Source organism: Gymnogyps californianus, chromosome 20 (genome assembly GCF_018139145.2).
Source record: "Gymnogyps californianus isolate 813 chromosome 20, ASM1813914v2, whole genome shotgun sequence".
NCBI classification, from domain to species: Eukaryota; Metazoa; Chordata; class Aves; order Accipitriformes; family Cathartidae; genus Gymnogyps; species Gymnogyps californianus.
Window position 1 is genome coordinate 6,605,412 of NC_059490.1, and position 16,328 is coordinate 6,621,739.

General features: G+C 43.9%; 1 protein-coding gene across 1 annotated transcript in view; it reads right to left on the minus strand.

The window, feature by feature from the left end:
* Positions 1-15,801, minus strand: part of MYO1C (myosin IC) — a 32,850-nt gene extending 17,049 nt beyond the window's left edge. The window contains exons 1-6 of the mRNA XM_050908850.1: positions 15,757-15,801; positions 6,393-6,548; positions 5,650-5,765; positions 2,039-2,237; positions 1,031-1,111; positions 76-255 (exon numbers count right to left, since the gene is read on the minus strand). Of these exons, the coding sequence (XP_050764807.1) occupies positions 76-255; positions 1,031-1,111; positions 2,039-2,237; positions 5,650-5,765; positions 6,393-6,548; positions 15,757-15,774 (750 nt within the window). The 5' untranslated portion in view covers positions 15,775-15,801. The remainder of the gene's footprint in view (positions 1-75; positions 256-1,030; positions 1,112-2,038; positions 2,238-5,649; positions 5,766-6,392; positions 6,549-15,756) is intronic.
* Positions 15,802-16,328: the final 527 nt, after the last annotated feature.

Consider the following 16,328-nt stretch of genomic DNA (forward strand, 5'->3'; position numbering starts at 1 on the left):
AAACTACAAAGTCAACTGAGAATATATTGGTCCTATAATACAACGATATTACAAGAATTACTAGTTAATGCACACCTTTACTAAATAGTGATACTGCTGTGGGCTCTTTTCGAGGCCAAGCCTTCGCAGTAAGTCCTCTTCCCCTCCTTCTAGCAGCTGGTAGAAAATGTGGAAGTTCCTCTCGCCGTGATTCTGGTGCACAACTCGGGATTTCTCCAGGAGGTAGTTCAAGATGTGGCCCCCGACAGGAGCCCCCTAAATCAAACCAGATACACTGAAATAGTTCATCAACACAGAGGAAAATATTTCTGCCTCTTGGTGGTCTATTCAAAGACAAATAGGATACGAAATGATAGCCCACAAAAAGACAGAAAATTATCTGTCGTTTTGGATCACAATCTCTATTTCAGCTAAAACATAGCGGCAATTTGAGTTTTGAAGTGTATGCAAAACGAGCTGTCAAGTGACAATAACATGCCATTATGCAGATCACAGCTACAGCACATACTGAAGAGGATCTTGACTTGTGTAAAATGCCTTCTCAGAAGGAATTCAAAGCAACAAAACTGTGAGTGTGGAGGGATTACATACTGAGCCGTTTAAAAGACTGCAGTATGCCGAGCTACTCAGTTCTTGCACTACGTTCATCTTCACAGTGTGGGGCAATTTGGATCAGAATCAAAACAAACACTATGCAAAGTTCCACAGGACAGAGATTATCTTCAGATCACAGCGGCTTATGTGGATTTAGTTTGGGAGTATCCATTTGCATGGTGCACACATACCACAGAAATAAGAGGATTTAATCTCACTGTCTCCTTATATAGAGAAATGAGGGAAGAAAGAAAGGGAAGCGTGTTCTATAAAATCCTCCGGAACCAAACTTTGCTACCATAGCCTCTGCTGGCACTGTCGTCAAGGAAATGCAAAACGATCACTCCACGCCCACCATCAGTACAAGAAAGCACAGGCAACAGAGACCTACTATGACCGGGACCAGTTCGGAAGTATAAAACAGATTTTAAATTACCCTGTAATCAAACTGCACATCCATGTATTTCCCAAATCGGCTGGAGTTGTCATTCCGAAGGGTTTTTGCATTTCCAAAGGCCTGAAATGAAAACGATTAGAGAAAAATAAATAAGTATCAAATAAGATTATTTATAAACACTTTGGTGAAGCTGCCAGTTGTTTATTTACAGCCATTAAAGCCTAGGTTTTTCCTTTTTGCAACAGAAACCAAGAAGGAAACAGATTGCTACCCAAACTTTAATGCTGATCTTTATACCCAGTGCAAGCACTGCAGATGGAGCATGCCTCTGAAAACATTTCCATCCCCCCCAGCAAGCTTATTTTAATGCCAGTTCACTGCTGACAACATATGTTATGTCTGACAGTCTTTTCAAAGCTTCCTCTTTCATCACAGCTATTTGCTTACAGTCACCTGCAGCTCCGCTCACAGCAGGCACTATCCTAACAGGCCTAGGCCGGCCAGGCTTTCCCCTCTCACGGGGAGCACACCTTTCCCGGGCGCCCAGCACACGTTTGAGTACAGAGCGGAACTACCAAAGGAGACTACAAAGACAGCTCGGGACTGGACACTAGAGGACACCACAGCACTAGAAAACGCACCCACAAATGCATTTATCAGAGGGCAACGCTGCCCACAGCGGATGCATCCGCTTCTGGCTTTGCAAACTTCTGCAGCGCACCAGAACTCTTCCCACGCCAAACGCCTCTCTCTCCCTGCAGCCCAGCCACTCCAGAATTGCTGCTGGTGGACTGGAAAGGGCCAAGTGAGTTCAGCAGCAGATGGCCATTTCTTTGGCTTGGAAGCAGACCGGGATTCCCCTGTGTGCAGTGCAAACGATCTGCCCACATGCCGTGAACCAGTGTTCCCAGGATACGCTATCTGCTCTGCGCAGACAGCTCAGTCATGCCTGGGGGATCCAGCTGCCCCCGTCCCCTCAGCTGGAAAATGCGAGTGCTGCTGGTATGACTCAACGTCAAGTTTCCGTGCTGCAGGCTCTAGAGTTACCTCCAGGACGGGATTGGATTGTAGCAGGCGGTCCTTCACGGTTTCGACCTGCTGACTGGCTGGACAGGTCACGGCGTAGTACTGCAGGATCTTCTTGGTGGCCTCCGTTTTGCCAGCCCCGCTCTCCCCAGAGATCAGAATACACTGATCCTTCCTCTCCGTGCGCAGGGAGCGGTATGAATTGTCTGCAATAGCGTAGCTAAGGGACAACGATAACCAGGAGTTAGTTTGTTTCCACGAGTGAAGGGCAGAGGCTCCTCAGCTAAGACTATCCCACAGTGTGAACTCCAGAGACACCTCAAAAAGATGTATGTGTCTATGGGCTGGGTAAGAGCATATTGCTTCTGCACGCTGGTGATGACACAGGAGATTGCTGACATCTCTATACACATCTTAACCAGCAAGCCAAGTGGTGATAGCCCAAATCTATTAAATTCCTTTAAAAACTTTTCTTTTGACTCTCTCTGACGAGAAGAGTTTCTGTAGAAGATGACTAAATGGTGCAAATAAACTTACTTTTCTAAATATACATGATCTCTCAACATTGGTCCCGCGGGACAAAAAAGCTTTACATTCAGGAAACGTCTTGTTTTCCATCGATCTTTATTCTAGCTTATCTTTTAAGTGATGACACACTCAGAAGGTTACAACTGCACTTTGCTATCTGGGTGGCTCCTATAAGGCGGCTCCAGAATAGCCCAACCTCTCACAGCTTCTCTTGGATCGCAGAAAGAACGAGATAAGCCAGCACAAACTGATAAGCATTCTGCAGGCTACTTAAGCCACCATCCAACTTAGGCCAACCGCTACCCAAAATACCAGATGGTTCCTCCTGCCTGCATACAGCCCGGGTTTATTGCTGCTGGCTCTGGAGCCCTGCTTCTTCCTTTCCTGCTTTTTCTTTCTCTTCTCTTTTCCTCCCTGCGATAGACCAGACAGGATCTTACACCAAGAATCACACGCATTTTTGCAACACCAGAGAGCAGGAGGATGAGTCTGACAATGCTGGCAACTGCTTACAGAGGGAAAGAGGAAAAGAAGGACCACATAGATGCAATGGAAGAGGATAAAAGAGGAGCGTTAGCCCTCCAAAATGCACTCATTCAAGACGACCTCCATAACAATATTTTCAGCCGTCTTACATGTGGTGATCAACCAGATATCCTGTCTTTGTACATTTGACAAGCTTTTAGTAGCTTTGCTTTTTTTTTTTAACTCTCATGCTGTGAAATTAATTAGAAATAATCACATGAAAATAACAGCCATGGCCTTCTCAAGTCTATTAATACTTGGTGCTAAGGCAACACCAATGAGCAACCTAGCAACACAACTGCATGCTACCCCACTAAAGTCATCAAGTCCTTCTCTTCCCATCCAATTCTGTCTCTGGAGTATTTTGAAAACAGTTGAATAAATGTAAATTTAGTTTAAATTTTAAGAACTACCTCCAGACTGCATGCCTTTATTGGGTGATTTTATAGTACCGTAAGTTCAAGCAGAAAGCTAGCAGTCATGCATACCACATACAGAATCACTTTACTTAAAGACGTTTATGGTCCCATTTGCAGTCACCATCTCCGAACCCCTTGGCAGGCTATAAATAGGACAGGATGTGACAGATCACTCTGGGAAGTATGCTGTGTTTCAAGCCCATAGGGATAACTCCTCTCCTTTGAATGACCACATGTGACGCACTTCCCAGAGAACCCAGCGCTCAGGCCTAGCCTTAAACTATTTCGACACTGGAATAGCAATCTTGAAGTATTTTGGCTTTCTAGAATCAGTTTAGAATAAGAGAAAGAGGAAAAAAGACACCTGAAATACTGTAAAAGGAGAAGCACAGAGCACTACACTACAGAGCATTTCAGTGCTCCTCAGAACATTTTTAAATGCATAAATAATAAAATAATGTAATATAAATAATAAAATAATGTAATGGTTTTTAATGGAATGATAAAAACAGTTAACAAAAAAATACTGTTTTCCCAGTTGGAGCAGCAGTGGTATTTGGTACCGCAGTTCTCAAGGGTTTAGTTAAGAGCTGCAGGTTTTACAATTTCTTACGGGACCAGTTAAAACAAGAAAAGAGAACAGCCTAAGAAATAATCAGCTACTTTGTGATTTAAGTCACTTTGTGTAGAACATACAGGAATTGAAGCATGCCTGCTTAGCGCTTCATGTTATACGTGAGCACTGCCATCATGCTCAGTCCTGTACCTACTGCACACGAATAAAAAGATAGCCACAGTCCCAACGATTTTCCAGAGTCACAAAATTCTAATCTAAGGACAACGAAGCTCTTAAGAGTGCCCTGATCACAGGCCAAAGTGGCTGCATCTAGGCCAGGTCTCTGCCTGGAAGGCAGGACTGAAGGTAACCTATGCAGCAACAACAATTTGCAAGTAAGAAGTTGAGAGCGGAGTTAAGGCTGGGGGCGAGGCCGGACAGCCTGCGGCCGGAGCTGCTACCTCTGCACCCTCTCAGTTGCTTCACCAGGAGCTGCCTGATGCCGATTTAAGCCACTGCCAGTTACTTTCTTGGGGCAGATCTCTTAGTTGGGGCAGACAGACACGATGTATTGACGCATCGAGATCAAGGGGAGAATTTAGCAGGTCTGAATGCAGGTTTTTTCAGGTTTAATCGTCCCCCATATAGGTCCACACAAAAAGCCTGAAACACTGTAAAGATCACATTTTTGTCATAACAAATACAACTTCAAGTGTTCAGACTTTCCCAAGTAACGGTGTTTCTCTCCCTCTCTGTGCTTGCAGCGCATTCTGTTTTGCTTACTCTCCTGGGCTATGTGCCAGTAATAAGAAACAATCCAAATAGTTCGCTCAAAAATAATATCAGTTACTCTTCCAAGACCTCTTTAAAAAAAAAAAAAAAAAAAAAAGAAAAACTTCAAGAGGTGCTCAGAATTTGGCCCTTAGTCCTGAAAGAAAACATTTTGGAGCCAAATGTCCTCAGCTCTCAGTCGTCTTTCTCTTTCAGTCTGACAAAAAAATTCAAATGCTTTCAAAAATAACTTTAAACCTCAAACTTTTTTTTTTTTTTTTTAAAATGGGAAATTGGGAATGCTCACCAGGCCAGACCATGTAAATAAATACATTCCTTGTTCCAACAGGCTGACGGTATCTTAGCAACAAGGGAAATACCAGATAAACATTGGTCAGGCAGTAACAGCAGAGGTAGGAAAGAAACCACCACACATATAGACACACTCTTTCCCCTAGTTAGCCCTACGCTGAATGAGCGATGTAGCAGCAGGGGAAACTCACAGCCCGGACACGCAGACCCCAAGTAACCCTGGAACAATGAACTCCTGTCCTGCCAGGGCTGGGTAAGCAGCTCTGTTCCTCCAGCCAGGAAGGAACCAACTCCCTTTCCAAATACTGCTCTTGCAAAGGCAACTCATCCTCTTTGGAGAGAGGAACAGGAATAGAAAGAGCCATACACCACACCCTCCGAAGGATCCTTTATATCCCTATGATTTTTAGTGCTGCATCTGGGACAAAGCAAAGTCCTATGTGCTTGTTTTCACATGTCATTATTGCACACGCCTGTGTGGGAATGGCACAAACTGCACTGTTTACCCACAGGCCACTCACAGGTGAGGAGAAACTTCATAGAAGCTGACACCACGGTATCGCTCCATGTTCTGTTTACTGTAGATTTCCAGTTCCTTGTATGGATTAACAGACACCAGAACTGAGCCAATGTACGTCTGAAAAAGAGAACACAAAGCAGAGAGGTTACAGAAGGTCTGGCAGCAGATTCTCCGAGAGCCCAGATGGCTCTGAAGGCCATATGTTGTTGACAAGGGCTGCCTGCCCCGGTGTACTGGGGATGCTGCTGAGGGCTTCCAAAGAGGCCAAGGGCGCTGAAGAAGCGACCTCTTCACACAGTGAGAATGACATTGCGGGAGTTACGCTAGACATGTTATCCTTGCTGGATATACAGCACTTGCAAATGGTTTTAATGCTTCCAACAAGCAAGAATACTGGATTATTTCTGATATACCATTTAGGATCAAGTTCAAGCCTGGGGTCGCTGAAAGCCCACCACAGAGTGAATTCATGAAATGGAAGAATGTGGTGTGAGTTGGATTGTCAGTGCTGGCAAGACCTATGAATGGCAGCAGACCTCAACTGGAGCACTGCAATGAGTCCCTACATCTGTTAACATGACAGTATCCCAGACTAGTTCTGACACAAGCAACTATGGTCTGTTAAAGTTGATACCACCATCTCCAAATCCAACTGCAGAGCAAAGCTATGGTATGCCTTTTGCAGCAAACACTCAAATTCAGGTCACCGATGAACACTTTGGCGTCTGTCACTTTGCTACTCACATAGATCAGATTCTCCTTGAAGCGCTTACGTAGATTTTCAATAAATGCCGCTTCGCTGGTGAAGTTCTCAAGCAGGACAAAATCCTGCACCCCCACACGGTCGCGGGCTGTCAGAGCACTCTCCATGGTCAGCCGAATACCGTTAGTCCCCGCTCCCTGCAACCAGAAGCAGAGGAAGGTTGAGATATCTGTGGTTTTGTACGCAGCTCACTGAGTCCACAAGAACCATTAACCACAATCACCCATGGACAACCTATAAACAGGAGAGGATATCAGAATAACCCCACTACTGCTGTTGAAAACGCTAGTCATTGTATACTAACACTTTATCAATTGGTTTGTACTAATTGCTTTGATAGAAGACAAGCCAGCATTAGGGAAAAGTTATTGCTGAATTTCCAATAACTTTCAATCAATCAATCAAACAAGCATTTCGTAAAGAGAATAAAACTTGGATTTCCTTTCCTAGGCATCCTTTAGCAGGAGTGAGACTGAAATGTGTTCTCTCTACTTTTCTCTCTCTTAACGGGAAGTCGTTTCGAGGTAAGGAATCTTTTATGACTAATGATGATTCATCTCATGAGCAAACAGCTTCACACTGCTGACCAATTTAAAAGCTTTAGCAAGATACCCAATGGGAAAATTCTGGGAAAATTCAGAACTAATGAGAAGTGGGCATTTCTGCAGCCCATGCCACTGAATTTAGACTGTGCCACTAACATCTGTCCCATGCATCAAGCAATTTCTATTCCCTGACCCTCTTTTAAAGGTTACTTTTCCAATGTGATGTGGTTCAGACACAACCATCTTTGGAAAACCAGGTCTGCTGACTTCTTACTTCACTCAACCTCACGTACTAAAACAGAGAGAGGAAATGTGCACCAAGTGACTCAGTCGCTACTTGGAGGGAAAATTTCTACACAACGGACAGACAATGTACAAGGCATATAAGATGAGAGACACTACAGAAATCAGAGACCGGAGAGACAACGTATTAAACCATTTGCCTCACATCTGTCTGCATTTCCTTATCATATTCTTAAATTCTTCTTACTTTGCAAACTCCTCACAGCAAGCACCCTTCTCCTAAATCCCTTCCCTAAAGCACTAATGCATTTCAGAGAATCTGTTGTTATATTCTGCGATGTTGCCATCACAGACACAAACACCACTGGTGCTTGTTCCTAAACAGGCTCACGCACTAATAGCAATACCCAGGCACTCTCTCCTGCAGCAGTGTTACAAACCGGGAATGCCGGACCCCTGCTGCAACACTGTCGTCCAGCCCAAAAACCCTGCACAATGATGTAGATGATTTTTGCTGACTCACATTGTCAGGTAGTTCCTTTCTGCTCCTTCTCAAGCTATAATAGTAGTCAGAGCACAGGGACTGATGGCGTGCAGGGAAAAAAAATAAGTACAACCTTGGTCAGAAGAAAATTTACCTTAAGTTTTTTTAAGTAGTAATAAAGGCAAGACCCATTGAAGCATAAATTTGGGCCCAAACGGGTGCAAATTCCCTCAGTCTGCAGTTGTTTAGACTTACCAATCATTTACAAATGCAGTTTTGCCTATTTCTGCAAGTTGTAATTGGCTTCCTTCCCAAAAGCCCAGTGCCTGGGCATAAGTGATTGCATGAAACTACCAGCTTTCAGAAAGAAAAATTAGTTCCTCCTGGAAATCTGAAATCCACATCCACTCTAATGGCTCAAACATCACAAAGAAACATCATTTTAATTTCCCTTGTTATTTTTTCCAATTAGTCTCATGGTCTGGAAGGCCTGATTTCTAATCTTTGAATGATCCAGTTTGGGAGGAATTCTGCAGATACTGTCATTAAGTAATCTTTTTAAAATGCCCAAAACTTTCCAAGCCAATTCCTCCACACCTTCAGCAAAGTGCTTTGTTGTCTTCTCCCACCCTCCTTACCAAGGTGAAGGAGAAAGGGAGAAGCCCTGGAGAAGGAAGGTGGTGAGATAAAGGACAACACTGGCAAAAGAAATGGAGATAAATCACATACAAATAAACTCTGCCTAGAAATTAGAATCCTTCTATCAGAGCAGTGCAATCCTGGAGCAGGTTTTGGACAAGCTAATGGGAACAAAGGCAAAATCAAAAGAAAATAACTAGTTTTCAAGTGGGTAAGTTTATGAATACAGTTTTAAAACACAGCTGTCTCAAAAATGACTGAGGAGAAACTTCCACCCTCGCACAGTTAATCCAAGTTTATATAATCCTAAAGACTTTCACAGAAAACGTCACTTAGCAGTTTCAGCAGCTCTTTCATCAGCCACTCCCTCCAGCTCAGGACAAACTGATCCCAGCTGTACAGATCCAGCCTAAGGAAGAAGCAATCTATCCTACTTACAACACAGAAAATTGCACTTCAGCCACCTCCTCTGGGACAGGCATTTAAGGCTAAGTAGCTTTCAGTTTCCTCCACGCTTTTTTCTTCTCATTCAACTCCAAGCTCTCTCCGTGAGGACAAAATAACTACCTGAAATTTTCAGTCAGTTTAAAAAAAAAAAAACAAACACCAAACCAAACAAACTAACTGCAACTTTTCAGCAATAATTAAATGTGACTACATTACCTAGTCGACGTGATGCAGTCAAGATTCTCCAGAATATAAACTTTAATCAGTGTTATACCCTCCCAAGCCTAAGTTCAATGCGAATATAAATGTCAGTCATAAACCACAGCTGAGCAATATGCACTTCTCTGTGCCAGTATTTGCTCATTTGCTTTATTGCTTATGTCCAAGTCTACCACCAACTTGAAATGTCAACATTAACTATTTGACTGCCAGTAACTTCAACAGATACAACGTAAAAGGAGGTGAAAATAAGTCCTTTTTGCAAAATGGAAACAACAGTAACGCAGAAGGAAGAAAGTGGGGAAAGAAGACACTATTTAAAAAAAAAATCATCACAATGATGACCGTATGTTCCTACTGAATGATGAGTGTGACAGTAAGGCACTGAATAAATTAAAATAACTAAAATGTTAGTTATTTTGTGTTAGCAGGCAGACATCAAATCTGGTGGCTGTAAATTAACACTAGAAAACCCAGTCTGGGGGTTTAAATATGTTACAGTGAAGCTTATTAAACATAAAAGCAGTTTGCCCATGGACAGGACTGGCTCCCTTAGCGTCTTTGCAGTGGATAGATTTATCTCTGCCAAAACGCCTCCGGCTGACGTATAGTTCATTTACGACATCCTCTGCTCTGTGCTATGCAAGAGATCAGCTTGGACAGCTCTGAAAGCCCTGTGGCAGGGAGTATGTATTCCAGGTAATTAGGAGAATACAGGCTGTGAGGGTCTGATTAGACCCTTCCTTGTGAAAATCAGTTTTTCCTGAAGCTGCTAAGAGAGCACAGTGGTAGACAAGCCATTCTGACAGTGAGAACACGGGCGAAAGGGCTGTCCCACCGGCCCTCTGTGCAGCTGCATCCTTTGGCTCGAAGTGGCTCTAGTACTTGTGCAATAAACTAGACTGGAAACCTGACACGGATTAACACTAACTCAGATTTTTTTCTTTTTTATTATTTTAATCCAGGTCATTTTCCCACACTGGTTCCACACATAATCACTCACAATGGCCGACAGATACGGCGGCACAAGATTGGGAACCCCAGCGGAGATGGGGAGGAGCAAGCATTTCAGTAGCAGGCCCAGTTCCTGCCGTTTTTAAGTGCTTGTGAAACTACCACCTAAGAGGCAAGTCTAACGGCTCAACACCACCAAACTGGAACACGTCCCCTCCTTTGGACTTTGCCTCCCTGGCACGTGTTAATGCAAGCAATTACCTGTCTCTAAGCTGAACCAATGCAACTCACTAAGCCAGCAAAACAATGACCAGGAAAAAAGGAGCTGGTAGTTTTCTGTCAACATAGTGAGCTGAATCACCTTACCACGGGATCAAGGTGAGTGTCAGACCCAGGGCAAGGAGGAAAGGGAGCATGGGTGCCCTTCTGACAGGAACAGGTAGGTAGGTTAGCTCTGCCATGTGCAACTTCACCCTGCCTATAGGAATCAAAAGGAGGACCAGGCTAAGGATCCCAATCTTTGTAGGATATACCATGCTAATGCCACACCCAGCACAGGCTGCAAACAGGGAATTACAAAAATCTGAGCAATCTCCATCTGATCTTGGTGCCTGTGGGCTTAGGGGTGCCTGTGCCTTCTCTCTCAAACTTGCCTTTCATCCCATACTAAAATCACTGTCCTAATGGTCACTCTTGCTTGAGAGAGTACAGGCTGACTTTCGCCACTGCGTTTCTCAAACCCACCCCAAGGTACAGGTCCAAGGGACTCGTTCCCACACTATTTTAACCCACTCTTTGCTTTTAATCTCTTCTCCAGAGCCGTCAGCACAACAGTGGCTCGCTGCCAGGAAAGGAAAAGCCATCACTCCTGAATGGTGGGGACCAAGCCAGTGCAATTACCAATGCAGTACTACTTCCACATGCCTTTTTCTTCCGTGTGATTAAATTTTGGGAAAGACTTTCAGCTGGTGTAAATTGGTGCTGCTGAATGCAGCCTGCAGAGCCAGGTTTATATTGGCTGAGGTTCCTGCCTTCCTTTGTATTCATACAACAGAGTCAACAAGACCAGAAAATGCCCTTCACAAACAGCTCCTTGGAGTACAAAAGCACTCAAGACTATACCAAAGAGTTTCCTAAACTGAGCTGCTAAGTCTCTGACATGCTATTGTGAAGACGTAAACAAATATTTTTCTTTTAAATGATGCTAAGCGCCAAAGTATGATAAAGACTTTCCTCTGCTTAGGACTTGGAGATCTAGTACACCTCAAAATTGAAAACCAAGACTTTTTTCTCTGCACAACAAAATCCAAAGTACTTGAGTCAGTCAGTCTGAGCACATCAGGGAAATTTTCTTTTGTGACAGAAGATGGAGGGCAACTCTGAAACAAGCACGGGAGTTCAGGGCTGATGTGAACTGAGTAAGAAACTCTCACCACTGCTTTGTCCATCGGCTGGTCTATGGCCATGCAATACCCAGTAGCCCAACATGTGTGTAGGAAGGAGTCTTTTACACCAAAATTTCCCAGTCTTGATTTTCCCAGAGGGGTACCTGAGTGGTCCGTGTTGGCACAGCAATTCCAGACACACAAATGCAGCTGACTGCTGAGAGAACAGGCAGCGCCTGGCAGCTCAGGCAACTCTCACTCCTTCCTGGAGCACCCATGAGTGATGCATGTTAAAACACCTGGAGCTCTCAAAGTGAATGGTATCATATGGAGCAGGGAAGCTTTATAATCATCTCATTTAGAAAGAAAAGTCACACAATGTAAACAAGATTTCTGAGTCTACATCTAAAATGTATGTTTTAGTATTTTCCTCTGACAATGCATTTTTACAAATTAGCTAGCATCCATTCAGTAGACCAGGAGACTTGCACTAAAATGACCGCAGGAAGTGGGTGCCATATGGAAAGAAGGAGGCATCTTTATCTCAGTATCAAGTGAAAGATGATTGATCTGTGGGTTCCAGAAATAGTTACAAAGCCGGGAACGGAAGAACAGGCAAGAATCAAATGCGAGTGGGAAGGGAAATTCAGATTAGATTCTGGAAGACAATAAGAAGTCTGAACGAAGAACGAACTTCTTGTGGGGAGGTGGCTCTTAAAACACATTTGTCTCCTGGACAGTATGACATTCTTCACTGCCATGCCAAAGCTGCAGGAAGGAAAAAAAATTCCTCTGATTTCTACTCCACTCTACAGCCTGGGAAAGGGTTTGGACACGGCATGGGCTAGACAGCAGAGCAGACAAAATCAAATATTTTATCCAGGGCCTCAATTCCTGAGGTGCAGAATGGGATAGCTCCTCTTTCCTTTTACATGGAGAAAGCAATAATGAAAACAACTGAGGTGGACCTGGACCAAGGGATCTTAGTCAAGCACTTGCCGCCTGCCAGCGAATCCCTGACGGATTGAAGTTGCAGCCACTTAGGATGCTCCTCCCTTTTGCCACACTGAAAGTTAGCTGCACATTTTGGACACAGAAAACTCTGTTAGTCAACAGCTGGGTTGGAAAGAGGGTTCCCTGAGAGGCAGCTCCATATCTCACATAAAAATCCTCTGCAACCAACCACATGGATTTATCTGCGCTTTCTGAAGCCATCTGAGCTCAGACAATAATTTACAAGACCCAAATCTCATGTATTGGACTTGTTTAATGAAAAAATGTAGTAACAAAATGAAATGTTTTATTTTGCTTTTAATTATGTAAGCCCAATGAAGAATCCAGTACGTCCCACAAGGTGGTAAGCTGTTCTGAGCAGACAACTTGAGAAAAATCAGAACTGTCAGATCGAACGGGATCAGAACCAGATAACAACTCTGATGACACAGACTAGTAGAGTTAAAGGGAACAACTTCAACTTGCAAAAAAGTTACCATGTCAGCAGCTGCCACTCAAGGACCATTTATAGCAGAATCAGTTTTTATTCTTGCTTCTTTTAGAGCAATACATCGCCAGCAAAGGAATGTCCGGAGTCAGGGAGCACTTGCCCATGCTCAGAACCTGGTTCTCCCTCTCTGATACTTCCCTCCCGATCCTAAAACACATGTTGAATGGATTTAACTATAGAATACACTATTCAAAAAATTATTAAGGAGAGAGAATTGCTACTTCCTTGACTAATTTCTGTAAACAATTTATTTTGAAGTCTTCCATATTTTAAGCAGGGACAAACCAGAATACATTAAAACATGAAATAATCGGAAATATAGGGTAAGCAAGCTTATTCTGCTCTCACAAAGATTTGGTATGTCCCCACTAGCAAATTGCCTAGAAGTTAAAGTTCTGCCTCCCTCACTTTCCAAGCTACAGAACCATTTAATCTCCCACCCTAAAATGCAAAGTAGAATGGGAAATGTGAGCAATGTATCACACTGTGTGCATTATTTTAAGTATCTATTAATGTATGTAGGTCATGGGGAGTTAGAACTGTGAAAGCAAAAATTTAATCTTTTGAAAAACCATAATGCAGGGTGTGGATGTTGCTGCAATTAATTATGACTCAATAATCAATGACATTTGACACTTGCAACATTTAGAATAGTAAGAATCCATATCTAAGGAGCTCAAATGTAAATTAGAAATGCAAATTATGATGGACCAGAAACCAAAGAAAGCCATGGAGATTTGCATGGCAAGCAGGTAATATCATTTGTCCAATGTTTATAACATAATTATATTTTCTAGACTTTACTTTGGGGGGGGGTAAGTTAGGAAAAAAGAGAGGCAATTAGTAGTGAAAACAAAAAGTAATTACAAGAACTGATTTGAAGGAGAAGAAAAATGTTTAGCCCTAAGAGGGGATGCTGATATTTCAATCAACAAGCTAAATATAAAATAGCAGTAATAAAAATGAACTACGCAAACCAGAAAGATCACCAAGGCTGGAAAAGTAAATACACTGAATTTCTATATTTAGGGAGCTGACATTTTTGCTCCTGAGCGGACGACACAAGCTGTTGCTAGTTAAAAGATGTTGCTGATCACAGTATACACAGCAGTACCACCTGTGACCTCAGGTCACAGGCCTGCGCATCCCACAGTAGCTTCAGAAGGCAAACAGATGGCATAAAAAGCAAAAACTCAGATCACTGCCCTTCCAAGTAAGTTTTGCCACTGACTTCCAGATCAGACTGAGCATGTGAGAGGGGAGCAGAATCTCAAACACTGGCCTACAGGTAAGAATCATGGCATGCACTTGCTCCCCCTGCCTCCCCGCTTGCAGCAATGGGGCGCTGACCCTGCGCCCTTCTTCACCGTTCTTTGATAACTGCTGCTGTAGTGCCGTCTAAACGCACGCATCCTTTCGCCTCTCTCACTACCAATACTGCGGGTCTCACACTCTTACTCTTGCAGCACTCTGCCCTTCCCCACACCATACGTTCCCACCTTCTCCGCTGGATTCCACACGCCCCACACAACCATTTCAGACCATTATGTCTTTCAAAGATAGTAAAACTTTCCAAACAGAACAAGCACTCCAGTGCATTCCCAGGGCACGCGAAGGGCACTTCCACACCCACATGTTCTCAGAGAGTATCAAGCACCACCCTAGACAACATCACTGCTTATCACACTCTCACGTATCACATCTAAAAACCTTTCTCTATATCCACTGCTGTACAGAGGTTTGCTGGCTCCACCATCCTCCACGCCAACAGAAAACCAAGCACAAGCCTCTCGAGCACTAATATCTCCACCTTCAAATGTGCTGCCACAGGGAGGGACTAGGCAGGTCCTCCAGAAGCTCTGCGCTTCCCTTCATCACTAAGACCCTTTCTCAGACAGTGGTCAACACTAGACTATTCGGGAAAACATGCAAGGATCTCTAGATTGAGCAGCTATGGGATATTCCAGCCCCATGCTAACTCTTCTTCAACAGTCAGAGAATTGCTTAAGTCTACAGACACGATGTTTTCAATCCTTCTCTTCCTAAATTTGGTAAGTTTACCAATTAAAGCCTTGAACATTCTTATCCAGTCAAAAGCCCACATACACTTTTTTACAACGTTCCCTCATTCTTGACCTCCACATCTTCCAGCGTCAGTGAATTCCGTGGCCCAATTATGCATTGTATGAAAATAATCTTTGCATCTCTTTGGCAACTTAACTGAATGTCCCTCTTCCTATGTTACAACATAGAAAAAGGGAGCTCACGATCTGTCTTCTCTGTAGCACTACTGTATATATATTTTTTTTCCTCCTCTCTTACTCATCTCTTTTTCCAGGTAACAATCCTAGTCCTCTCTATCTTTTGCCACATACTCATTTTTCTCAGCTCCCGGTGGTTGTCCTGCTATGCAGTACGCAGACCCAGGCTTTCTGGTTGCCGCTAAAACATGGACAAAGTTTTGCTAAAGTAAATACACCCTGGAGGAACTGAGTGGCAATGAGTCCTTAAGCAGGTATTTCCTGCCATTCCCTAGGGTGGCAGTAACAGAGAAAGAAGCCCACGTCCCTGGGAAGGACACAAGCAGAGCCCAGCACCAGTACGGTACATTCACATCCTCATGCCCCTTCTACCCAAGCAAAAGCTCCACCCTTTCTTCTCCCCTAACGCAGAGCACAGCTTTCCCCCTCTCTTCCCACTTTCTCAACTCCCACCTTGGCTTCCTCCTCAAAACATGTATTTCCTGGGGTTTTTTTATCCTATTTCAACCCCTTTCACATAGCTTTCCAATGAAGGGGTCTTTCGCAAAGCAGGCAGAAACATTTCACTTTCCTGCTGAAACCCTGAAAACTTATCTCCCTTCTTCTCAGACTAGATACACATCTGAAAGCTGCAAAACCACCAAAATAGTTGAATAAATCTTACCGCGCCTCTGAACTTCATTTCTGCCTCCTGCCAGCTCCCGCAGCACTTGCAGAGACTTAGTTTACGCTGCTGGAAAAAGCAGGAATCTGAGGACAAGTTCTCTCTTCTGTCAGTTGCCCTTTTTTTTTTTTTTTCCACGACATTTTCGGTGCAGTCAGAACTCCCTCCCTCCCACCAGCTCCTACTGGAGCATCCTGGAGAGGGCGTTTTCCAAGGAGAGGGAGAGGAACACTCCTCGCCTCCCAACGAGGAGAGACCGACTTGCACAGATCATGAGAGGCAGTCCAAGAGAAAAGAAGTCAGCTGTCCTCTGCCTGCAGCCTGCCTGCGGAGTCCCCGCTGCCCAATGACAGGGAAAAATGGAAAGAAAAGTAATCACAGGCGCTGGAAAACCTGGTACAGAGCCCAACACGCAAAACCACAGCAAACAGGACAGGAAGCGATATGCTCCATTATGGCAAGTTTTTGCACTGAAACAGCAGCAGCAGCAGCATCAAGAGGGCTCCCCGAACCCACTCCCAACTCACCCCAACCACAGCAGAATCTCCTGGGCTTACAATTACACTTGTAGT